Source organism: Lygodium microphyllum, chromosome 17, assembly GCF_053477565.2.
Source record: "Lygodium microphyllum isolate KBCC chromosome 17, Lygodium_microphyllum_v1.1.10, whole genome shotgun sequence".
In the NCBI taxonomy this organism is placed as follows: Eukaryota; Viridiplantae; Streptophyta; class Polypodiopsida; order Schizaeales; family Lygodiaceae; genus Lygodium; species Lygodium microphyllum.
In genome coordinates this window covers 30,839,588-30,866,658 of record NC_141151.1, presented here as the reverse complement: position 1 = coordinate 30,866,658, position 27,071 = coordinate 30,839,588, and the positions used below count along the sequence as shown (strand labels likewise).

The 27,071-nt window shown below is 46.4% G+C and overlaps 1 protein-coding gene across 1 annotated transcript in view; it reads right to left on the bottom strand.

Moving 5' to 3' along the window:
* Positions 1-27,071, bottom strand: part of LOC148021747 (uncharacterized) — a 419,898-nt gene that overhangs the window by 261,911 nt on the left and 130,916 nt on the right. The window contains exons 26-29 of the mRNA XM_087697283.1: positions 10,271-10,370; positions 7,266-7,457; positions 3,518-3,756; positions 2,832-3,024 (exon numbers count right to left, since the gene is read on the bottom strand). Coding sequence (XP_087553409.1) covers positions 2,832-3,024; positions 3,518-3,756; positions 7,266-7,457; positions 10,271-10,370 — 724 coding nt within the window. The remainder of the gene's footprint in view (positions 1-2,831; positions 3,025-3,517; positions 3,757-7,265; positions 7,458-10,270; positions 10,371-27,071) is intronic.

The window sequence follows — 27,071 nt, the reverse complement described above, 5'->3', positions numbered from 1 at the left end:
GATACTCAATCTCTTGGGTTGCTTTATGCCAAGGAGGGACCACTGCAGTTACATGCTTACAGTGATTCTGATTGGGCTGGTGATTATAATACACATCACTCCACTAGTGGCAATTGTTTCTTTCTTGGCTCTTCTTGCATTTCTTGGCTTAGCAAGAAACAATCCACTGTTGCCACATCGTCATGTGAAGCTGAATACAAGGCAGCTTTCACTACCACAGTTGAATGCGTATGGCTTAGACGCTTGCTAGCTGATCTGGATGTATCTGTTATGGAGCCTACTCCTTTGTTCACTGACAGTCAGAGTGCCATTGCAGTGGCACAGAACCCAGTGTTTCATGCCCGCACAAAACACATTGAGATCCATTATCACTTTGTCAGAGAGAGGCTACATGCAGGTGATATCAGCCTTGTCTATTGTCCTACCACCAGTAATGTGGCAGAAATCTTCACCAAAGGTCTTCCTCGTGACAAATTTGAAGCATTTCGCGATGCTTTAAATTTGATATCCTTTGGTGGCGGATGATCCTTGTACTCTTGATCACTCTTCACTCCAAGGGGGTTTATTGGGTATTTGACTCACGCCTCACTTACGCCTACGCTCATATGGGAGTGTCGGTGATCAGTAGAACACTGGGGCACTTTTTACTCTCGGTAAGAGAGGTTTTTTCCCCCAAACCTATAGTCTTATTGTCATATGTGCTTATGTGCTTATGTTACACACTTATGGGCACTTAGTGTGTGTCGGGTGTGAACACCCCCTACAACCCTAAGGTTTAAGGGTTGTACTTTGTACTTTCTAGATACACTCTTTCAGTCTATTGGATTGGGTGTTGTGCTACACTCTGCCTCTCTCACTCTCACACTGTCTACTGAACTCTCAACTGCACCTCGATCCTCCCATCTCACAAACCTTTTATCCTTCTTTCACACCAACATGGTAAGGGGAGCTATCCATCAGCTACAAAATAGCAAGGCTCAAGATAATGATGGACTAGTTGCTGATAACACTTCTCACATGTGAGGAACCTGCTTGCTCCCCCTCTAGACCACATATTTAATAAATCCCTATGCAAGGGATTTCCATCAAGTTGAATCACCAACATTATTGTACCCATTCACAAACCAGAAGATGCCATGGAGCCCAGCAACTATAGGACAATCATGATTAGCCTCGTGTCACAAGGATTTTCAGTTCTATCCTTGAGCATGCGTTTGGAAAGATGGGCTGAGAGCCATTGGGCATAGAGCAACTAGACAGGTTGGCTTCAAAAAAGGATACTCCCCTTTGACAATATTTTTACCCTAGGAGCCATCATTGAGGAAGGCTAGGCACACCAACTGGAGCTGATGCAGAGTCACAGATATATCAAGTGTACAAGCCTCTGAGGGCGGTCTAGGGGGATGGGGGCAAGAGGCCATGGAGGGGGGCTGGATTGCCATCTGGGGCTGCCTGCCTGCATCATGAAGAACAGGTCCACCAACAGAGGATATATTGTTGTTTTGTAGACTTTCCCAAAGCATTTGACATAATACTATGGGACAGGCTCTCACACAAGACTCCAGGTCATAGGAGTACCACCAGAGATGATCTAGGTGACCTTTGCACTATGTGAGTTAGTGACGGGAAGGGTACCAGTGCCTGGTGGGATGTCTGACATAGTCCAGAGAATGATTGGTCTGAAACAAGGCTGCCCCTCTTGCCTACAGTCCTTGGACTATACATCTTGATGAGATTGCTAATTTTGTAAAGAGAATTGGAAAAGCAAGAGCACCACTAGAAAGAATCTTGATCCTCATCTTACTGTACACAGAAAACATTGTGTTGATATCAAATTCTCCTGAGGGATCACAGCCTTATCTTGATGCCCTGTTTACTTTTGCACAGAGAGGAATCTCATGGTGAACCTAGGGAAGATCAAGATCGTGACCTTTGATACCTCTGCTAGTTGGATTGCCACTTCAGCATCACAAAATAATACCAGGGCAATGTAGTGGAACGAATATCGTCATATAAAGCTGTCTTCTCAACACATTAGTCACTCCAACGCTCATGTATGCACCTGCTTTCTGGCTTTCTCATCTTCACAGCAGATCGCAAAGGACAGAGAGGCCACCAATGTGAACATTTCTAGGATGATACACTTCAAACCATCTGAGCCACATGAGATTGTGCAAGCAGAGCTAGCTGCTGCCCCATGGTTGTTGAGGCTCTCTCTTTTCTTTTAATAAGAAAAAAGTGGCTAATTATATTACTTAGAAGACTTTAGAATGAAGTACATGTGCTCAATAGCCTGGCTGGAGCTGATACCTGGCTGCAGCTGATACAAGGTCAAGCTGGGACCATATATACAAGCCTCTCAGGGCAGTCTGGGCTTGTTGAGGTTTTTACCAAGGAATCACATAGATTTGTAGACCATGGGATTTGATTCCAAAGAGCTAACCCCTATTGGCGTTATACTCAGCACAGCAGCTTGCAAAGCAGGGGGGGCCACCAGATGCTGGTTCGCACAGACCAGCACCTAATCTAGATGCTCACAAACATTGGAGACAACAATACAAATCCTGGCTGAGCGAATCACAGACACTGCAAGTCTTCCCATAATGGACAATGCTTTTTAATCAAATTAATACTGTAAACACTAATATCTCAACCCCGTGAAACTGGGCCTTGACATCCTGTTTAATTATTGTCAGCTGCAAGGAGGGGCAGACAGCCAACAAAACACTGGACTTATATGATGCATGTCCACTATAAATTATGGTATAATCCTTGTATACATAAGAGATGCCTGCTACAGTGAATTGAGAATGTTGACATTGTTTGCTTACCGTGTTCATATTCTCTATCCAAATAGCATCAACAGGGCCATCAAATACTAGCCATTTCCTTTCAGGACTTGGATCTGCTGCTTGGTTTCTAAAAAGCTTTGCCAACACACCGTCTGTCCACTCATGTGACACAGGGTCAAATTGACCATATAACTGCCCCATAGTAATTGATTTTGGATTCAAGACATCATACCTGCATGAATAAAATAAGCATCAACATAACATTAATGCTGTGTGATTTTCTTGAGTTTACACTACTGCAAACTCAACTTTTATCATATTTCATGGCAACACTGAGCTTCAAGTGTAAGCAAGTGTAAAACGAGAACCTATACGTCAAATTCTAGGTCTATTCCTGGTGCTGCTAGAAAATTAATCAGGCAACATACTCTCTCAACATGATACACACATAGACCAAAGGGGAGCTCTTGAAAGATAATACACATCTCACACCTTGCAGGAAAAAATCACAAGGACTACAACATTAAAATTTGGCTCTTTCAAAGTGCAAAACTAAACAGTCCAGATAGATCAAATCTCCAATATTCCCATAGGCCAGAGATATCAGTAGGAATCTTCACTCAAAAATAAGGAACTTGAAGAATCACATAATTAGACTTTACTTAAGATATCAAATTGACTTCATAATGTATCAATATGACAGAAATGCTGAGTACAGCTTGTACCTTGTTGTCATCTCTAGACCTTTCTTAAAAAGGTCATTTAAACAAGCTGCAAGGACTCTGTACATGCTTGTCTTTGCTCCAAAGGAATGGCCTACCAACATCAAACCATGCCTCACAACAATCATCTCATATAGCTCCAAAACCTTTGCTATGAATGTGTCGACAGCAATAAGTCCCATCTTTTCGCAATTTTCCCGTATGGCAATTATGAACGCCTCATAGTCTGGCTTAGGGAGTCTCTGTGCTTTACAACCAAAAAGTCAAGCATGAATATTGCTAGATGTAAAGTAGACCTGAAGGCCTGATGTAAATATTTCCATACATTAATTAGCACTTTTTCACAGAAAAAATTTTTTTGACAACAAGTCACATAGAATAACATAGTCAAGATTCTTTCAAGAAGAGAAAACTCTATGAATAAACACCTCAGAAAAATCCCCTTTCTGAAGTAAAAACAATGTAGACACCATAAAGACCTTTAATCATACATTACGGATACAACAAAAACTTTAATACAAGGGCTAAGATCACAGCCAATCAGGTGGTCTATGATGCCAAACCCTATGTGATGCTAAATGGAAAATGTGCCAAAATCCCAAATACAAAAGAAAGCATCTGTCCAAAATCTAGAAAGTATTTGCCAAAGATGCCATGTAGATTTATGGCACGACTACATCTAGCAATCTAGAAAACAAAGCAGTTATACAACAATCAGCTCGCATCTATGACAATGTCCCTTAGCCCACTTTGAGTGTGAAAGTATAACATCCTTGGACATCATGAATGGACACCTGCACCATTATCTATTAGGGGTCACTAGGTGTGAAGCATCTCATAGGTAGCTGAAGGGTTTTGTAATTTGAACACCTTCAGGGCACTTTCAGGTTTGTATTAGATTCTATAAATAGGACTCAAGGCTTAGTTGTGCAACACTTTTCACATGATGGCTCTTGGACTTTCAACTCTAGGTGGCTCCATCCACACATCAGGATGGTGTGGGCTGAAGGTACAGGACATCAGCCCTTCTAATGGGAGCTTGGCATGACATGTTGCTGCTTCCAGGCTTGGGGGTGAGACCATTTGGCATTACAGCTCGGAGGTAAGCTCGATGTCCATCCTCTATGTTGCATTTGTGCTTGTATGGCTTGTATCCTGTCATATGTGTAGGTTGGCAATCTATGTGGGCAGGTCATTGGTATCAGAGCAGCAAGCTACAAATCCCTCCACTCTGCTTGCTTCCCTCCTCTTCATGAGGCTGTGGAGATTGCAGTGAGGAGGCAATGAGAGATGTTCCGGGCTTTGGCGCACATTTGTTTCACCAAGCAAGAAGCCTTATGGGACATGATCTTCATAGAGCACCAGTTGGAGCATCAACTGACTTCCTTATGCTACAATGGCACCACCTCTTGGAAGAGAGAATTTCTTATTGCACTGGGAACTTGTTGCTAGGGGGAATTTTCACTTACTAGGATCCTACTGTGAGTACCTCAAGAGATTTAAGCAAGGGGGTGTATCTGCATGGGAGAGCACTGCTTACATGCAGTTCAAGATTGGGGCATCCTAATCTCAGGGAGGGCCCTGAAGGCGTCCATGAGCATAGACAAGGCACTCATTCTACTATTCGTCATTTATGCCCCCTAATGCGCAACAGGAGAGGAGACAACTTTGGACCACCTTCAACCAGTCACTACCCCAGGTCGATCACTAGATAGTAGAAGCTGACTTGAATATGGTTAAGGCTTCTGAGGATAAAAGGGGCAGACACATTGATGTTATCAGAGGAGCAGCACGTGCAGCATGGGAGGTCTTTATTTCCCATGTTAAGGGATACGAGCCTGGTTTATGGCAGAGTTTGAGAGACCAGCTGGATTCCTTCACTTTTTCAAGGAAACACAAGGCAATTGGGGCAAGGACATTCTCCCAAATTGATAGATTCTATGTGGATGACTAAGCCTGCAATAGGGGAGGCTTTCATGAGGACATGGATTCCAGCACCTTCTTTCACCTAGCCCCTTGTATGGCTTGGGACTATAGCCCACCAGCTTGGTTGTTCATACAACCATTGTAGTTATGGTAGTCAGTTGTCCTGTACATGGCCTTCTTTGTGTATTTTGTATTTTTACCTCAAGATGATTTTCTCCATGGTGTCATTAATAGCATTTTTCTTTTCATGCAGAAAGATAAAAAATGAAATTGTGCAATGACTTGTGTATTACCACCATGTCATAATAATGAGCGGACTGACCCACTGAACTGGTGTCTACAGCACTGAAGCACTTGACACATTGTCCCTGTACCACCATGTCATAATAATAAGATGAGTGACCCACTGAACCGGTGCCTAACAGCACTGAAGCGTTTGACACATTGTCCCTGTACCTAATACCAGGCACTGCTCTGGTCCATCAACATCGCTGCCCCTCTCCTGCTTCACCACCTGCTTCTTCTTCCAGCGCCTGCCAACCAGTATTGCCCTACTCCACCAGCATCACCCCAACCTCGCATCCCCTCTCCTACTCAACACCACCCCTCTCCCTACTCCACCAGTGCCCCACTCCCCCCCCCCCCTTTCTTATTGCATCACCACTCCTACCCTCCATTGAATGGTTGCCGTCCCTCTTGCACCACCGCCCCTTCCTTGCACAACACCACCATGCACCATCGCCGCCGTCTCTCCTCTTGAATTCCCACCATCTCCTTGTGCACAGTGCTACCCACCTCTCCAGCCATCTCAGCCTGCACTCTGGTCTCCTTCATTGCAAACATACTTGTTAGGTGTTCCCTTCCGTCCACACATGGAAGAGTCGTCAGTCTCCTATTCTACCCTCATAACCTTCATCCACTTTCTTGCCCAAGTTGCCTCCTTCTCCCCTTCCTCAACACGTCCTTCTCTCCAAGCATCAGAACCACTGCAACAGGGGCCTGAACAAGATGCTTAGGATACTTAAGCAGTGCAGATAGAAGGACCGGGCACAACTCATGAGAATGCATTCAGTCCAGCACCATCACCAGGAGACTCTAGTGCAACCCCGGTGCTCTCTTGGCCAATGTCTTCCTGCAGATTTGCTTTGCTCCAGATACGAAGCTCACCATTAGGAATAGAGTAACTGGTCCTTGAGATGTCATCTGGCTTGCAGATTAGCTGGAGATCACACACCCATCCATACACTTAAGGACTCCATCCAAGCAGCTCTTTACACAATCTTCTTATGATGTACTCACTTGCTCTTTCCAGGGCCTTGTTTGTGCTTCATATTTTTACCTAGGGGGATCTTTCTCCAAGGATTCGTTAAATAGAATTTTCTGTTCTCTGTGGGTGGGCAGCTGTTGGGTTGGTTGCACAAAGGAACACCACATTGTAATTCCATCTACCCTACAGGTGGTCACACAATCTCACAGCCAACATGAACTAGGTAAGAATCTTCTGACAGAAGATGTCTAAAAGTATGCATGACTAAGCATCATGCTAATAACAGTAACAGCTTGCCAGATTGCATCATTTCCCATGCCTTACTGTGAAAAGTGTGTTATCTTTACTATGATGCTAAATTCTCTGGCTTCCATGACCTAAGTTTTTGTGCACATGCTAGCAAGATCAATTACAACCCTGCAGGACACAGGAACTTCCTTTATTCTGTTTACTGTTCTGAAATTTTAATTACCCTTTGAAATAGCTGATTGAAGTGAAGGAACCATAAAATTATATTGTTGATCTTTATGTTAAAATTCAACGTGGAATTCAAATTACCACTCCAGGAAACAGGTCCGACATGATCCCTTCAAAAAGAGGTATGTCATGAGAAAGAAACTTTGGAAGATTCACGTCCCTGATTGCCCGTAGCACAAGAACAGCTTCATCCTGATCTTTGTACTTTCTCTTCAAGTTCCCAGCTGCCCTCAGGACAGCTATGACAGCTCTCATACCATAGTCATAGTGGTCCTGTACAACATAGAATTGGAATTGGTAAATCTTTTAGACTTCATTCAGAGTTTAGATGTTATTTTGAAGTCCTATGCAGGGCTCTTATTGTATTTCATTACCTCAGGTTCATTTTTCTGGGGTGTACATTTATATAGTATTTTCTCTTCTTTGGAAAGGACAAATGTTCATCTTTGAAGATATTAGTCTCCTGCTCTTTTTGGTAACTGTTTACCACTCACTCTGAAAGCAGCTTATTGTACTTCAGAGTATGCACACCGTTATCAGGGTCCAGGTCACCAAAAGAATTTTAAAGCTTGTGAATTCTTTTGGGTGCAAGAAGAAGGGGTATTGTGGTTGCTTTCTTTCCTTTAAAGTGCTAAAGCTCTACAAAATCTCACTAACTCCGCAAGCATGCAATGGAAATATCCTGTCCTACGTCAACCTTGTGTGTTGTTTATGAGAGGATCTGCTTCAATCAGGAAGAAACATGTACAAGTAAAGGACATGGGTCCTTCAACACACATCCAACAGTTGGCCATCAATTCTGGAGGAGGCCATGTGCATTGACCCGAGTGAATATCAATGCTCCCAGTGAAGAGTTAAACACAGTTGCCAGAATCAAAACATGTCTATGACAGTGTGTTATATTAGACAGGGCTTCAGCTGGCTCTACAAATTATTGCACTGTGGGAGTAGTAAAGATCAACCGGTGAAAAAAACTCACAAACTCACAGCTCAATAAGGACTAGGCTCCATTTAGGGTTTCATATGGGAGTTTCAACTGGGCCTAGACAAATCAGTAGAAGGAGCAGCTTGTCCCAATGCTGGACTCTACAAGAGAAGCTGTCATACTGGAGCAGTGCCCAGCTAGCAAAACCTTAGTGGTCAACCACATACCTAGCTATCATCTGATCACTGCCTTGCTTGTGTTTCTTTGCTTCCTGCATGGAAAAGCTACACTGCTTGGTCTGGGGCTTCCTGTGGTTCATTTATATGGGTCATAGGATCCCCAGGCTCAGGTGTCTTGGAACTGTCTGTCAGCACAAGTCACAGAGTGACCTAGACATCAATGATCCAAAGTGTTACAGACAGACCTCTTGGGAAAGCTTGTGGTAGACTCACTCAATGCAGGAAAAACTGCAAGGAACACACTGTGAAGGCCATCATTGCAACGATTTGTACTACTTCACAATGAATCTTCCTCATTCTACATTTCTCACAGTGCCCTAAGACTGACGGGGTCTCTGCAGTGCGCTTCTGATTTAATTTTACTTTTTTCAATGGAAGATCTCTGTCCTGTAGAGACTCTGATTGCTCAGTATAGGACCCCAAGATGTCAAGAAGATAAAGACAGGCAGCCAATTATTTGCAACAGACAGGTCAGGGCACTGAACGGGCTGCAATGGGTCAAGCAAACTCGTCTCTAGGGATATACTTACCACTATGTGAGATGCCATCCTTGTACAGATGTCAAGTGTCACAAAGGGCTTAGTGGAATAGAAAGTAGAAAATCCTGGCATGCTGCAGTTAGACAAAGAGTGGCAGGGGCATCCTCTCCTAGGCTTACCTTGCAGAAGTATCAAGGCAATAGGTCTGAGAGGAAAGACCTAGTGTCCTTGATGCAGACTGTTGATATTTGTCACCACCACCACGAATGGGCATTCGGAGAAGGCACCTCTAGGATGGCTAGTGAGCGAGAAAGGTGCTCTTCTTGTGGTTGATTGCTGACACCAACCTGGCTCTAGGCAGTAATCTAGTACAAAGGCAGCAGGATGGAATGTGCTAGACATGCTCCAGACAGTGCCCAAGCACTACCTTTGGGCATGTCATAAGGCAAAGCTGGTTCGGAGACGTACTTGCAATCCTCTTCGCCGGTGAAAGCTAAAACCTAGGATAGATTACTTGGGGGCCTTTATCAAAATTATTTGCTGATGAGAGGCAGACCTATGATGGATTACTTGGGGACCTTGTGTTTGGCAGTGCACTCACCAGTTCTCTGAGGCCAAGATGCACGAACTATTTTTATCATTGACAATGGGTCATGCATTCTGGTCAGATCAGAGGCATTTACCAAGAAAATTTCTATAGCCCAGCACATCCTGCTAGGGATATGAGAGCTTATCAGGGGTCTCATACAGGAGAGCATCTAGAGAAGACATTGCCAGTTGTCTACAAAAGAACTCCTCAGTGCTTGCAACCTTGGCAAAGTTTTGGAGCTCCGTCTTACATATGCTCAGAGGATGTTCCAATCAGCTTCAGGACACTTCATATGCAGGAGTTTCAGAGGACTTCTGTTCAACTTTTCCAAAGCACTTAGTCTTTAGAACATATGATTCCTACGTGGGGATCAGTTCCCTAATTGATTCAGTCAGGACCTCCACTTTTCCAGAAAGAATAATATCTCTCTCTTCCACAATTACCAATGAACGAACCATAAAATACTTGCTGCAGGATACCCCTCTTCCTTGGACTTTGCTTAGCCCTCCATGTATACCATATAGCAGCTAGCACAAATGCATGGCAGATTTGGATGGCCAGGTGTGCAAAGGTTTTTAACATTGTCTGAATTACTTGATGTAGGTTCCCAGGAAAAATTGGAGTAACATTATTTAGACTGTTCTGGCCCTTGTTTGGAACTGCACACAAGCAATTCTAAATGCCAGAGTGGAGAAAAGGGAGCTGGGGCAATAATAAATTCTTTTTATCTTCTCTCCCAGGGCTATCTTGTGACCCTAGTGTAAACTTTCCTGGTTGAGAGATCGACTTTTGCGTATAGTCTTTTGAACTCCTATACTTCAAGATTTGAATGGCAAGGGGCATAAGAACAATACCTGAGATGATAGTTGCTCACTACAAAGGCGGTAAGTTGCAACAAGCTTCCTTGCCATATCCCTTGCTTGACCATATCCAAACGAGTACAGGGTTATTTCACTGCAAAACAGAAAAATGTGGATTTGAACCACTACCAAACATGATTATATGTATAAACAGAGAAAGACATACCACCCAGTTAGATAAGCCTTTAGAATAATTATATGCTTATAGATTTAGAAAAAAATACTGAGATATGTGCAGTCTCTCCATACCTGGGTAGGATGCATTTGAGGCAATCTCTTTGGCAGTTAAGGCATTCTCTTTGGTATTTAGATATATTCAGCCATAGGTATTAGGAAGTCTGACTCTTAAAAGTGCTTAGGAAAGGTGAAAGTGGTTTTATTTTCATGTTAGTTTTAGAGTTGGGTATCCTCATATGAAATATTAGAAAGGAACTCAACTTTAATATCTTGCATGGTCATTGCTCTCCACACCTCATAACTTCCAGGAATAAGAAATTGAAGCCTCTAACTTGCTTAAACATGGAGCCGTAGTTTGACAAAGAGACGATCAGCCAACAGAAAATACACATCAAGACCTAAACACTTCATGGTGAACTGACTTTTCTTTCCCATCTCATCTCTCTGAATAGAATTACATATACTCTATACGTTGCTTGATCTTTCTGTATTAGGTTTAGAACTACGGACAAATAACCTTATTTAAGGCTTATTCAAATGCCTTATCACAACATGCTCAAAAACTTGCCATGGTTGTTTGAACAACCAATCTGGTGGGCTATAGTGCTAGACCATTTGAGGGGCCGTATGAAAGAAGGTGCCCGAGTCCTAGGTCCTCAAGAAGGCCTCTCTTCTTACCCTCATGCTCATCCTCTCAAAGCTGCTCTATATCCTCTCCCATCTCCCCCAAAGAGTGTGGATGATCTCTATTCAAATCCTCAAGAGAGTCTCTATTGTGGAAACATCATGAAGGTCTATAGCATGACTGCACCTTGTAGTCCAAACATACTAGGGTATCTCCCATCTTGATAGTGTCCTTGGGTCCACTGTGCCTGCGAGTAGTCTAGAGTTGGGATAAATATATGGAGATATCTTGTTCAAGAGAAAGAAATATGGAGATTTTCTCTGGCCCTCTTATTTCGATAAAGAAGGGAAATTTTGTTGGAAAGTGTGAAATTGAATAATATATGGTCATTTTTTAATGCTTTCACTCTCCTCTTGTCGTACTCCTTATTCCACCCCGCCCCACTCCACTCCATCTCACTCAACCCTTCACTCAACTCTACCTCAATTGTGACATTCTTCATGGACTTCTCTCCTCTTCGATATTCTCTCTCTCTATCTTCAATCTTGATCATGTCTCTCTCCTCTCTCTTTTTTCTGTAATAGGTAATTGTATTAATTACAAAAAAAGTAAAATATTACATGATTACAGGATGCAAGACGGCTCTAGGCCATCGTGTTCTGGGCAATTGTGCATAAACTTGCTTTACAAAAGATCAAATAACCAAAGAGTACAAAAGTCACAGCAAAGAAGCAGCACAAATTGCAATATGTGAAGGGACCAAGTCCTCCCTGGAAAGGAGATCGATGTGCTGAATAAGGTCAAGCTGTCAATGTAGAAGACCTTTCAACTTGGCAAGGTGAGTTTGCACCCCAGATGTGGAATCAAAAACAAAAGCATTCCAAGTTGTCCAGTTGTGTTAGTAACCCCAGAAATGAAGGAATGGAAACAGCCTTCATATGTGATTGTGCCAGAGAAGGGTATTTGGGCCAAGAAAAGACCCAATCAAAGGAGCACAGTGACATACCAATCACATCCTACCAAATACCACATAACAATGACCACATTTTCCATGCCAAAGGGCACAAAAGAAAACAATCGTGAGGATTTTCCACATCCCGTCCCTCGTCACAGAGGAGATGGAACGCTCCCTCCTAGCCCCCTTCACAGAGAAGGAACTAGAGGAGACTTTCCATACACACGATGGGCAGAAATGCCCGGGGGAGGATGGCCTCTCTAAGGCCTTCTTCACTACCTACTGGGAAGTGGGGAAGGATCCCCTATTGATGGCCTTCTAGGAGATTTTCACTTCAGGAGAGATTCCAGGGAGTCTTTCGACAGGCCTTATAAGTCTTCTCCCCAAAGGAGGAGACCGGTTGGAGCTTTCCCAGTGGAGACCGATCACCTTATTGTCAATGGCCTATAAGGCACTAGTAAAGATGATTGGTAGGCGACTACGCCCCGTGCTTCTAGACATCATCCATGACACACAGGCAAGCTTTGTCCAAGATAGAAGCATCCTAGACAATGTATTTACCTTCTTTGAGGCGACAGAGTGAGCTCAGCACAATGGGCAGAGACTGGCCGTACTACTCTTGGATTTCGAGAAAGCTTATGACAAGGTGGACTCGGATTTCCTAGAGGGTACCATGGTGATGTTGGGATTCCCCCAGGTTTGGATTTGCGGGGTCTCCACCCTTTAGAGATCGGCCACCAGCAGGGTTCTCATAGACGGAAGGCGAAAGGAGGAGTTTCGACTACAGAGATCGGTTCGACAGGGCTGCTCATAGCCCCATACCTATTTCTACTCTTTACAAAGGTGATGTCTCACTTCCTCAGGTCACGTGTGAGCGGATTACGCGGCCTCCGACTTCCAATGAGAGAGGAGACTGAGTTGTTAGACTCAAAGTATGCAAATGATACAGCACTCTACATAGAGGACGATGAGTTGATGCTAGAGAGAGTGAGGCTGGCTCTTGACGTGTTCTGTTCTGCAACGGGAGCAAAAATCGACTGGCGAAAGTTGGTTGGTTTTCTCACAGACCCGGACTCTAGCACAGAGTGGGGCATCCACCTGGGATTTAGATGGGCGAGCAGAGGGCACACCATCCCATACTACCTAGGGTTCCAAGTGGGACATCACTCCTGCCCATCTTCATGTCCTTGATTCTATTCGGAGAAAACTGGCCTACTGTAGCATGGCTCGCCTCTCACTAGCGGGCCAAGCCCTAATGGTTCACCAGGTCCTCTTAGCGACGGCCTGGTACATCGCCTCGTGTTGGAGTTTCTCCTCATCATGCGTAGTGCAACTTCACCGCCTAGTGCGGAACTTCCTTTGGTTAGGGTTAGATGGTTCCAGGGATTCCAAGGCCAAGGTGGTGTGGGCAACCATCATACGGCATCGGTCAGAGGGAGGGTTTGGGATTGTAGACCCAAAGTATCAGAGTATGGCCCTCTTGGGCAAGCTAGTTGTCTGTTGCCTCACACCAGGCAGACAAACCTGGAAGGTCTTATTGCAAGAGGGCCTTCAGGACTGTAGACCGAGGCTTGGTAGTGAGTGGAAGCCATCCTTGAGATGGATCTTCAGGTCAGCCCAGATCATCCCCCCTAGATCACCTTTCCTACGCAGCTTACTCCGTGTGTGGCAGGGCCTCTGTAAGGCCCTAATCCAGAGCCCCCTAGGCTGCCAGGAGGAGATAGACCATCAGCCAGTGATCTAGAACCCCCAAGTCAAAGATCGAGAAGGGGCACAGATTGGTGAGCACCCCCATATCCAATGGGCTCGTTGGGAGGCCGGCCCAGCTTGTACCATCAAGACATGGCAGGAGGTGTACAAGATGGCGGACGAGGTGCTACAGCGAGTATCAGGCTGCCAAAGAGGAGTGGAGTTGAGGAGAAGGGAGATAGATGCAACAATACCTCTGGAGTGGCTTGCTCCCCCGATACGAGAGCCGATAGACCCCGGGGAGGTATGGGCAGCTAGGTTTTCACCAGTAGGCATCCCCCTACAGGTGGTAGGTAGAGTGAGCGGCGCCCCGCAAGGGACTTTCTTCGCCGGTCAGGAGGGGGGACGTCTGGCCCTTAACACGGGGCAGCATGATAAGGGGATAGCCGCCCTTTCGTGGAGGAGGATTTGGGTAGTGGGCCTTTAGGGGAAGACATGGCGACTGGATCCCTATGTTTTTCGAAAGGAGCTCAAGGAGTGGCACCTTTGGATCTCGGAGATCAGACCACTTGAAGAGCTAGAGTGGGATCCAGGAGAGTGGCTCTGGCCAGCCACTGCGGTCGCCAAGAAGCCATCCTAGAGTACACTGCCAAGATTGGCAGACACGTACTGATGCAGGATGATATGAATTGGGCGCCGTCACATAGCAGGCACTGGGCGGAACATAGCATCATAGAGCCTTTCCGACGAACCTTCTGGTGCCACCTATGGGATAGCTAGAGGCCGATGAGGGTGTCGTATTTCTTATGGCTGGTGGCACATGGATGCTTGGTGGTGGGAAGTTGGCTTGCCCAGATGCAGAAGGAGGGAGGTTGTAAGCGCTACACACAGCAGTCTCTGGAAACCCCAAAGCACTACCTTTGGTCATGTGAGGAGGCGCAGGTCGTGTAGAGAGGAGCATGCTGCATCCTTCGTTGTATAGCACCCAGCCTTGGATGTATCTCATGGGGAGCTTTCTGTTGGCAAACAATCAGCCATGGCCATCACGTTCTGTATGAGGCCGGAATGCAGGACATGATATTCATTATCAAGGCACGGTCATGCGCACTGATGGATTTGGAGGCTCTACCCATCTGCCAAGTACTGGAGGCCACAGCAGGCCGCTCGTAGGTATGGGAGATCATAGGGAGTCTTACTGGATGGCATATCTAGAAGGCGCAGTGTCAAGAGGCTTTCGGCGGAGAGAGACTTTCAATACAGGCGACCTTAGCCTAGCTCTGGACCTCCATCATCCACTCCCTCCACGGCCGGTGGGATCAGGTGCAGGGCGAGTCCAAGGCTCGTTAGGAGCTCCATTGTCATTTCTTGCACACTTGCGGGGGGGGGACCCTGATTTTTGTGAAGCAAGTAGGCAACCCCAGTTGCCCCCCCCCCCCATGGCTTCTTGGCCCCATCCCCCCCTAGACAGCCTTGAGAGGCTTGTATACATTATGTATTTGTGACTTTGCATCAGCTCCAGCTGGCGTCAATGTCTACTGGTTCGTGACAAGTCGTCAGGGTCTACAAGCAAGTCATCAGTTTCTACACGCATGTCGTCAATGTCTGCCAATTTTGTGGTAGGTCGCCTGTCTTCAGGTTTTGTGGTTCTGCAGGTCGTTAGACTTAGGGATGTGACGAGGCACAAGAAGGTCAGTGTCGACAGGCAGATGGCTGGGTCTCTCTCTCTCTCTCTCTCTCTCTCTTTTTTTCGTAAAAGGTAATTGTATTAATTACGAAAAAAGTACAAGTTTACGTGATTACAAGATACACAATGGCTATATGCCAGCGTGAGTCAACTGTCTATACAAAACCCGGACAGAGATACACAAGTCATGGCAAAGACACAGAGGAGATTGCCATATGCTAGGGGAGTAAGTCCTCCCGAGGGAGCAAGTCAGAGTGACGAATGAGATCTATCTGCCAAAGCAAAAGGCCTTTGAGCTTGGCAATGTGTCTCGGAACATTAGATGCCGAATCAAAAAGAAAGACATTCCGAGTGGTCCAATTGTGACAACATCCCCAGTATCTAAGAAAATGGAACAAGATCTTTATATGCAACTGTGCCAGAGCGGGGTATTTTGGGTGAACAAAAACCCAGTCGAAAGGGCTCAGCGAGAAACCAACCACCGCTTGCCAAACCGCTGACAAAAGTGACCAAATATGCTTAGCGAGAGGGCAAGAGATAAATCGATGACGGGCCGTTTCCACCGTGGTGGTGTAGAAGAAACAATTGCCGTTAGAGATTCGACGCTTGGAAAGGGCCGAGGCAAGAGGAAGACCACCAATCATCACCCTCCAAAGAAAGACCTTGCATTTGAAAGGAGTCTTGTTCACCCAGCCTTCCATCACAGTTGCTTTCCACCATGAGTGAGATTTCCGCAACCCCCAGACAGTATTGGCTTTAGTGACCAGCCATTGATGATCTTTAATCAGAAGATGGTACACCTGGTTAGCCGAGGCCGTTTCCAAATTAAACCGGCCTCCCAAGACCCAATCCTGCCAAGGGCGATCCACAGCAAGGGCAGGAAAGGGTTGCCTACCCTGGAGGACTAACAAAAGCTGTTCCCACAAATTATGGTATCCCCGAGGGATTCGGAAAAGCCGCCTGGCAGTGCGGAATGATATGAAGACATTACGCTGGCAAGGGTGGCATCTGCAACCGAAGTCAAGCCCAATCGGGCCATGCGGTTAAATTTTGGCCTAAGCTCCTGTTTGCCTTCCCATGAAAGTAATCTCGAGGCTGCCAACAATTCCAGTTGGAAAGAGTTAGAATGTAAGCGGGCCTCCGTTGGATGCCAACATGCCTTCTGGAGAACCAATTGCCAGGAGCCGACCAAGTGGCCAAGCAGGGATGAAGAAGGACTCGAAAATCAAGAGTCTGCATTAAGAACATGCCACCAGGAGCTTTGAATTTGAGTATTACCATGCAGAAGCCCGCGGTCCTCAAGAAAATAACAGGCTATCACGACCCACGGGTGATGCTCCACACACATGGCACGAAAAAGAGACTAACGAAGGGCCAGCAAATGAGTTTCGGCATCCAAAATGGCCCCCCCACCCAAGCGTTTGGGAGTACATGTATGCGACTAGGAAATCCATGAAATACTGGCCTGCAATGAATCCTTCTTCCATAACATGAAACGAATGGGCCACGTGAGAGCATTCAAAGTGGTAGGAGTCCAAGGCAGCAATGGCAAGAAATATGTGAGCATTGGTAGCATATTTATATGGGCCACTTTGAGGCGAACATGGAAGGGCCAAGCTTGCGACTTCCAATATAGAAACTTCGCTGTCAATTTCTGTGAAATCCACTGTAGTAGTTGTTTTGGCCGAACATCAACACCCAAAGGGTACCCAAGATGCCTAACAATGGAACCACGGGGAATAACCGGGCCCTACCAGCCCAGTGACTGTAAATCGGGCTCCGTGCAACTGAGAATGGCTGATTTGGAAGTATTGATACGAAGACCAGAAGCCTGGCCAAATAGCGTCGAGACATCTAATGCTTTGCCAATATTGTCCTTGTCCACACGTAAAATCATAAAGCTGTCATCAGCCAACGATTGACTAAGGAAGTGCTAACCAAAAGGAAGAGACAATCCGGCCAATTGCGCAGAAGCTGCCATGGAGAATAACATCAAAAGCACCGGATGAGTCGCCAGGGCAAAGAAGAGAGGACTCAGAGGACAACCTTGTCTCACAGAGCGTGCAAGGACAAAAGGCTTGGTAACACCACCATTTAGCATAACTCGCGAAGAAGCCGCAGGACTGATGGTGTAGATCAAGCGGGACATCTAAGTGCCAAAGCCCATGGTGGACATAAGTTCTGCAATGAAAGACCAGTCTAAATAGTCAAAAGCCTTTTCCAAATCCAATTGGACCAATACCACTTCCTGGCTAGAGTGCGTTGCATAGTCAATAGCCATTTGCACATTTAAGATATTATGCAGAATGTTGAGGCCCTTAATGAAACCATATTGAAGAGGATGCACAATGGCCGGAAGATGCTTGTGGAGCCAATTCTCCAGTACTTTGGAAAAGATTTTATACATCGAACCCATCAAAGAGATTGGTCTCCAATGTTGCAACAGTGACAGCGAAGGAACCTTTGGAAGCAATTTAATAAGCCCTTCTTTCCATGAGGAAGGCATGAACCCTGTTTCCCAAACCTGCTGAAACATAGCCGTCAATGGCTTCACCAGTTGGGTAGCAGAACTCTCAAAGAATTCATTGGTGAGACCATCCCAACCGGGACTTTTATCTTTAGGCAGGTGCAACAAAACATTCATAACCTCCTTCTCACAAATATCTGTCTTCAAAGTAGTTTGCATATCAAGTGGAACCTGATGCCGGACCAGATCATAGAAGACTGAACGTGTATACGCAACCTGATCAAAAGGTGCTTGAGAAGAACCAAGAAGATCTAGAAAATAATTCCTGCACATATTGACAATGGTCTGAGGGTCAGTGACCATTTGACCTGCTGAATTCTGGAGTCTAGTCATATTTTCTCGAGCAGGAGAGGCAAGCAGGGCACGAAAGAACTTATGAGTTTGACAAGCACTATCTTGCAAATTCTCAGTCAAATTTTGCAATTTGGCCTTCTGATAAGATTTCAACTGAAACTCTTTAATAAGATTAGCCAAACGCATTGCCAGTGACAGCAGAAATTCATCATCTGGAGTGTCCACTAGTAGCGAGCGAACCAAAGTCAGTAAGTCCTCCGCTGCGTGTCGACGCAGCCGACAAAGAGAGACATGGTGGATCCCATACTGCCGAGCAATCCGCTGCACATTAGAGAGCAATCGTTCAAAGGAAGCAGTGCCCTCTGAGGCGAAGTCCAATAAGAATCTCTCAATCACTTGATGCATATAACCTCGAAAGAGTGAATGCTTCAAATAAGAGGAGTTGAAACGTAAAGGGAGTCTATCCACCAATTTCATAAAAGGTGCAATGGGTCGTGCAAGCATCTCAAGCTGGAGAGGGAAATGGTCCGAAAGGCATATTGCTGCAAGACTGTCATTTCCAACATCTCAAGAAGAAAATCATGATCCTGCATAATGTACATGCGGTCCAACCGTGACCATGTAGTTGCATACTGCGCCGAGTGGAAAGTAAACCCTGTAGCAGAAGGGTGTAGCCAGGACCATAGGTCTTGCTTAAATACAGCAAGAGCAAACTCATGCCATACCCGACTTTACGGAGCGTCCATCACCGAATGCCCTAAAGTGGACGGCGAAGAATCAACACACATATTGAAATCTCCCATCATAAAACCTCGTCTGCCAAGTGACAAGGAGGTCTTCAAGGTATTCCAAAGATCCCGGCGGGATAAAGGGTCATTTGGCGCATATAGGCCCAGCAACCATAAAATCTCTCCTTCAAATAAAACTTCAACCACCACAAAGTGGCCATGTACATCATTTTTTATAAGAACCAGCTGATATTTCTCATGTACAATCATAAGCACACTAGAATAATGGCCGGCGTGTGTCCCTGCATAAAACAAGCGAAACTCATGGCAATCCACAACTTTTCCAGCTTCACTGTGACTCTTGTGCTCTACCGCACACAAGACATCCCACTAATTCTCATGCAATATAGTCCACATGGCGTGTTGTTTATGGCGAGAACAAATGCCTCGCACATTCCACGTGGCTATTTTCATGTGTATTCAAAGAGCAGATCAGGAACGAAGAACCACTTGCCTCAATTTAACCTTTTCTACTAGAACATCAATGATACCGTCATCCAAAAAATCAGCCAACATAGCAAAAGAGTTCTGACGGCCAGCTTTAGAGGTAGACGGAATATCCACTGTCTTGGGGATGGAACGGGGATAACGACGATCCCATGGTGTAATCACATTCCCTCGAGAATCAAAACCCAACTTAGCGGGTGGGCCCTTTGGACCGTCAATATAGACTGTCCTAGTAGACTGATTACGGGGAGCAGAAGAAACCATAGGACACGCAGCGTGCTGAGAAGACAACCTTTCTTTCCTGCGCATATAGGTACACATGGAATCTTGTGAAACATTAGGCCCAGTAGCCGCCAGGCCAGCATCAACCTTTTTACCTTTTTTGGGATGAGCCTCTACCCAGTCACAGTGCTACGGAAATCCACACTCGAAACCGGTTGTTTACCTTTATATAGAACTTTAGGTGGCTGAGTTGCATCCTGTGATGGAGCATCAAGCACCATGTCTTCCATAGGCAGCACAACATGCTCAGCATCTAAAGACGGTTGCTTCTCTGGACATTCGGCCATAAAATGTCCCAATTTTCCACACGAAAAGCAGTGTCCTGCAAAGTTACCCAATTTCAAACGAAAGTGCAACGGATGCATGCCAGAGCAATTAATACGAAGCCAAGCAGGCCTTTTCCTAGCAGTGTCCCATAACATACATAAACGGTTGCGATTCATGGCCCTTAGGCTCGGGGGGACCAACACAGTTCCCACTGCGGCCATGGCATCCTTCAACAAAGGCCAATAGACAACCGGGCAACTTTCCACTTCAACCCACACCGGGCATTCACGTTGAAGAAGGCGCTGAAAGTCTGCCATCGGGCGCTATGGCACAGCATGGACCAAACAGCAATCAAAAAACAATGGCAGTTTAGACAAAAGATCAGCCCGATGCTTTTCAGAATTCAACAGCACCTCATAGAAGCCTCTGGGCCCTACAAAAATCTCCTCAACACACTCCGCCTGTAGTACATGGTGCAGCCACTGGTGAATATGGGAAAGCACTGGAATCCTGCCAGTGAAGAAGAGAATAACCGCCCGGTCATAAAACACAGAAAATGAACGCAAGACAGTTTTCGGGTCCACCCTGGCTTCCAGAACATCTTCAGTGCGAGAGTTTGAAAAGGCTTCATGATTATGTTGGGCATACTCGCCAAGTAGAGTGTTGGCAAACTCCAGCAAATGCTCCCAGTCAATGTCCTGAGAATCCACAGAGTCAGAGGCGACCTGAGCATACGAACGGTCTTGACGACCCATTGTCTCTTAGGGCATATGCTTGGAGCGTTTACCCGCAGGCTGAAAGTCAGGAGCAGGAGGCAACTCTTCTGTGCAAGGAACCATATCCTCCGGTTCCTCCGTATCAAAATCCGGACCAAGGGCTACCACCATTTGGTCGATAAAAGCCATATCCAAGCCAGCCATGCTTCTCTCTGAGCTGAGACGGGACGTCGACAAAGGCGAAGGGGCAGGTCAGGAACTGTGCGTCTCTCTCTCCTTTTTTTTTTCGTAAAAGGTAATTGTATTAATTACGAAAAGTTTCCATGATTACAAGATACACGATGGCTCTACCCCATCATGTGTACAAACTGACTATTTACAAGGGGCCAAATAGTTACAAAATCATGGCAAAGACACGGAGGAAATTGCCATGTGCCAGGGGCGTAAGTCCTCCCGAGAGAGGATGTCAGAGTGGCGGAGAAGATCTGTCTGCCAATACAAGAAAGCTTTAAGCCTAGCAATATGCCGCTGAACATTATAAGCAGAATCAAAAAGGAAAGCATTCCGAATGGTCCAGTTGTGCCAACAGCCCCAATATCAAAGAAAGTGAAACAAGATCTTCATATATGGCTGTGTCGGTGTGGGATATTTGGGCTGCGCAAAAACCCAATCAAACGGGCGAAGCAAGAAACCAACCACCGCCCAGACGGCTGACAAGAATGACCAGATTTTCTGAGCAAGGGGGCAAGAAATAAAACGATGACGGGCGCATTCCACAGTGGTGGTGCAAAAGAAACAGTTGCCATTGGAGATTCGGCGCTTTGAAAGAGCTGAAGCAAGCAGAAGGCCACCAATCATCACCCTCCAAAGAAAGACCTTATATTTGAATGGTGTCTTATTTAACCAGCCCTCCATCACAGTTACCCTCCACCATGACGAGGATTTATGCAATCCTCATAGAATATTAGCTTTAGTAACCAGCCATTGATGATCTTTAATCAGAAGATGATACACCTGGTTAGCTGAAGCCTTTTCTAAATGCATCCGACCTGCAAAGTCCCAATCCTGCCAGGGACGATCCGTAGCAAGGGCAGGAAAGGGTTGTCTGCTCTGAAGCACCCTCAAAAGCTGTTCCCATAAAAACCTGTATCCACGAGGGATCCTGAAAATCCTCCTGGCTGTACGAAACGACATGAACACATTGCGACTGGCAAGAGTAGCATCCGCAACCGAAGTTAAGCCCAAACGTGCCATACGGTTGAATTGTGGTCGAAGCTCACGTTTACCGTCCCACGAAATTAACTGCAAGACTGCCAACAGTTCCAATTGAAACAAATTAGTGGCTGAACGATCCTCCGCTGGATGCCACTGAGACTTTCGGAGGACCAGTTTCTAGGAACACACCAAATGGGCAAGCAGAGATGAGGAAGAACTGGAGAATCAAGAATCTGCATTAAGAACATGCCACCACAAACTACGGATGTGGGTATTACCATGCAGAAGCCCGTGATCCTCAAGAAAGTAACGGGCTATGACGACCCAAGGATGACAATCCGAGCACATGGCGCGAAAAAGAGACCAGCGGAGTGCCAGCATATGAGTGTGGGCATCCAAAATAGCCCCTCCACCCATGCGTTTTGGGGTGCATGCATGCGACCAAGAAATCCAAGAAATACCTGCATGCAAGGAATCCTTCTTCCATAACATGAACCGAATAGACTTCGTAAGATCATTCAGTGTCGTAGTAGTCCAGGGTAGCAATGGCAAGAAATATGTAAGCATTGGCAACATTATTGTCTGGGCTACTTTGAGGCGAACATGGAAGGGCCAGGCTTGAGACTTCCAATACAGAAACTTAGCCGCCAGTTTCTGTGAAATCCACTGTAATAGCTGCTTTGGGGAAACATCAACCCCCAAAGGGTACCCAAGATGCCTGGCAATGGAGCCACGAGAGACAACCATGCCCTGCCAGTCCAGTCACTGCAAATCCGACTCCGTGCAGCTGAGAATGGCCGATTTCAAGGCATTAATGAGCAGACCAGAAGCCTGACCAAAAAGAGCCCAAACATCTAACGCTTTATGAAGATTATCTTTGTCCGCACGCAGGATCATAAAATTGTCATCAGCCAAGGATTGACCAATGAAGTGCTGTCCAGAGGGAAGCAACAATCCAGCCAACTGAGTAGAAGCTGCCATATGAGATAGCATCGAAAGAACCGGATGAGTCGCAAGGGCAAAGAAGAGAGGACTCAAAGGGCACCCCTGTCTGACAGAGCGGGCAAGGACAATTGGCTTGGTAACTCCTCCATTCAACATGACCCGCGAAGATGCTGCAACACTAATAGTATAGATCAAACGAGACATCCGGGCACCAAAGCCCACAGCAGACATAAGTTCGGCAATGAAAGACCAGTCCAGATAATCAAAAGCTTTTTCCAGGTCCAATTGAACCAGTACGACCTCCTGCTTTGAATGCCTTGCATAATCAATTGCCAATTGTGCATTTAAGACATTGTGCAAATGTTTCTGCCCTTAATGAAACCATATTGGAGAGGATGCACAATGGCAGGAAGATGCTTATGGAGGCGATTCGCCATAACTTTTGAAAAGATTTTATATATAGAACCCATGAAAGAAATTGGGCGCCACTGTTTCAACATGGATGGCGAAGGAACTTTTGGAAGCAATTTAATAAGACCGTCTTTCCAAGAGAAAGGCATAATCCCCGTTTCCCATACCTGCTGAAACAAAGCCGTCAAAGGTTTCGCAAGCTGGGTGGCAAAAAACTCAAAGAACTCATTGGTAAGACCATCCCAGCCAGGACTTTTATCCTTAGGCAAGTGTAGCAGAACATCCATGACCTCCGACTCACAAATATCTGCCTCCAGAGTAGATTGCATGTCCTGAGGAACCTGATTGCGGACCCGATCATAAAAAACTGAACAGGCATGAGTAATTTGGCCTGAAGGCGAAGAAGTAGAACCAAGACGGTCTAGGAAATAATTTCTACACATATTCACAATCATCTGCGGATCAAGAACCATTTGACCTTCTTCATCCTGGAGCCTCGTCATATTCTCTCGAGCAGGAGAGGCATGGAGAGCTTGAAAAAACTTATGAGTCTGACAAGCACTCTCTTGCAGAGTGTCCGTCAGCTGTTGCAATTTGACCTGCTCATAGGATTTCAATTGAAACTCTTTAATAAGATCAGCCAGACGCATTGCCAGTGATAGCAGAAATGCGTCATCGGGAGTGTCCACCAGCAAAGAACGAACCAAAGCCAGCAGTTCCTCAGCTGCTTGTCGGCGCCGCCGACAAAGAGAGGCATGATGGATCCCATATTGGCGAGCAACCCGCTGCACATTGGAGAGCAATCGTTGAAAGGAAGCAGTGCCCTGGGATGAGAAATCCAATAAGAACCGATCAATCAATTGCTGCATATAGCCCTGGAAGATTGCATGCTTCAAATAAGACGAGTTGAAACACAACGGGAGTCTATCCAGAAATTGCTTGAAAGGAGCAATTGGTTGTGCAAGGAGCTCAAGCTACAGAGGGAAATGATCCGACAATGCATATTGTTGTAACACTTTCATTTCGAGCATCTCAGGAAGGAAATCATCATCCTGCATGATGTAAATGCGGTCTAACCGCGACCATGTTGTGGCATACTGGGCAGAATGGAAGGTAAACCCTGTAGAAGAAGGATACAGCCAAGACCAGAGATCTTGCTTAAGAACGGAAAAATCCAACTGTTGCCACGTACGTCTTTCCGGTGCATCCATGATTGAATGTTCTGATGTGGACTATAAAGAATCAACACACATATTAAAATCCCCCATCAAAAAACCTGTCTGCCAAGGGACAAGGAACTCTGCAAGGTATGCCAAAGCTCCCGACGAGAGAGAGGATCATTCGGAGCATAGAGGCCAAGTAACCATAAGATCTCTCCTTCAAATAAAATTTCAATCACCACAAAGCGGCCATGTACATCATTCTTGATAAGAACTGGCTAATATTTTCCATGTACAATCATAAGCACACCAGAATACTGCCTGGCATGTATCCCTGCATAAAACAAACGAAAACCATGGCAATCCACAACTTTACCCGCTTCACCATGACTCTTGTGTTCAACAACACACAAGACATCCCACTGATTCTCATGCAATATTGTCCACATAGCATGTTGCTTGTGGCGAGAACAAATTCCTCGCACATTCTACGTAGCTATCTTCATGTGGATGCAAAAAAGGATCAAGTACGAGGCACAGCTTGCCTCGATGAGACCTTTCGGCGAGAATGTCTAGTACACCCTCATCCAAGAAATCAGCTAACACGGCAAAAGAGTTTTGACGACCAGATTTGGAAGTGGATGGCATATCCACTGACTTGGGGATGAAGCGGAGATAGCGACGATCCCATGAGGTAATGACATTACCTCGAGTATCAAAAGCCAACTTAGCGGGTGGGCCCTTAGGACCATCTGAAGACACTCTCCTAGCTGTCTGTTGACGGGGAGCAGAGGAAACCATAGCAGGAGCAGAGTGTTCTGAAGACATCATTTCTCTCCTGCGCATATACGTACGCATGGAATCTGGTGAGGCAGCAGGCACAGTATCCATCATGCCAACAGCATGCTTGTTGCCTTTTTTCGCGCATACATCTACCCAATCATTGGCACCAGAATCCAAACCCAAGACCTGTTGTTTACCTTTATTCAAAACTTTAGGTGGCTGTGTGGCATCTTGCGATGGCGCATCACACATCATATCTTGCATGGGCTGCCCAACATGCTTGACATCTAAAGTGTGGGGCTTGTCGGGGCATTCAGCCATAAAATGCCCCAATTATCCACATGAAAAGCAATGTCCTGCAAAGTTGCCCCATTTCAAACGAAAATGTAAAGGATGCATGCCAGAGCAGTTAATGCGTAACCAAGCAGGCCTTTTTCGAGCAATGTCCCATAACATACACAGGCGGTTGCGATTCATGGCCCTTAGGCTTGGGGGGACCAGGACCGTGCCCACAGCAGCCATGGCGTCTTTTAGCAGTGGCCAATAAACAGCCGGACAGTTTTCCACTTCGACCCACACGGCATTCACGTTGCAGCAGACGCTGAAAATCTGCCATGGGGCGCCATGGCACCACATGGACCAGACGGCGATCAATGAACAATGGCAGTTTAGACAAAAGAGCAGCACGGTGTGTCTCTGATTTCAACAGCACCTCAAAAAGACCCCGGGGGCCAACAAAAATCTCTTCAACACATTCCTCTTGTAGCAGACTGTGCAGCCACTGGCGAATACGGGAAAGCAGCGGGATCCTACCAGTGAAAAAAAGTATCACAGCACGTTCATAGAACACTAAAAAGGAACGCAATACATGTTTCGGATCCACAGCGGCTTCCAAAACATCTTCCGTTGCAGAGTCCGAAAAGACTTCCTGATTATGTTGAACATAATCGCCTAGCAAAGTGTTAGCAAACTCCAACAGGTGCTCCCAATCAACCTCCTGGGAGTCCACAGAATCAGAAGCAACCTGCGCATAGGAACGATCCTGATGATCCATTATCCCTGCCGAAGTATGCTTGGTGCGTTTGCCCGCTGGCTGGAGGTCAGGAGCAGGGGGCATCTCCTCTGTGCACGGAACCATGTCCTCTGGATTCTCGTTGTCAGAATCCGGACCAAGAGCTGCCACCGTTTGGTCTATGAAAGCCAGATCCAGGCCAGCCATATTGTATCAACACGTATGTCGGACAGAGGCCAAGTGACAAAATCGCGGGGGGCAGAGACACGCAGGCCGCAACTGGGCGCCGATACAGAAGCGGACGGACTGTTCCGAAGCAAGCGGAGCCCCCTTCCCAGATTAGGGTAGGTTGTCACACCCTCCTGTTTCTACAAATGAAAGGCGTTCAGTCTTCAGGCGTCAACGGGGCCACAGCCACACTGACGCAGAGGAAACGAGCACAGGCGGCTCAGGTGGGCAGTCGTCAGGCGAGCAGGATCAGCCAGGCACAGGCGAACAGGGGCGGAACAGTCGGGCAAGGAACAGGCGTCGACGGTGCGCACTGTCAGGGTGCGCAAGTCAAGCGAGGGCAGGGGTAGGGCTAGGCTACCTGGCTACGTGGTGACGGGGCAACCTGGCGCGTGGGCGACGGGGCTCACAGGGGACGGGACGCACAGGCAACAAGGCGCTCAGGCGACGGGGCTCGCAGGCAACAGGGCGCGCAGTCGAACAGACGTCGTGGCGACGAGACACACAGGCAAGCAGACGACGACGAAGGTGAAGAGTCAACGGCAACTCGCGACATCAGCTCACGACAGGTGCCGGACGACCCCTGCGCA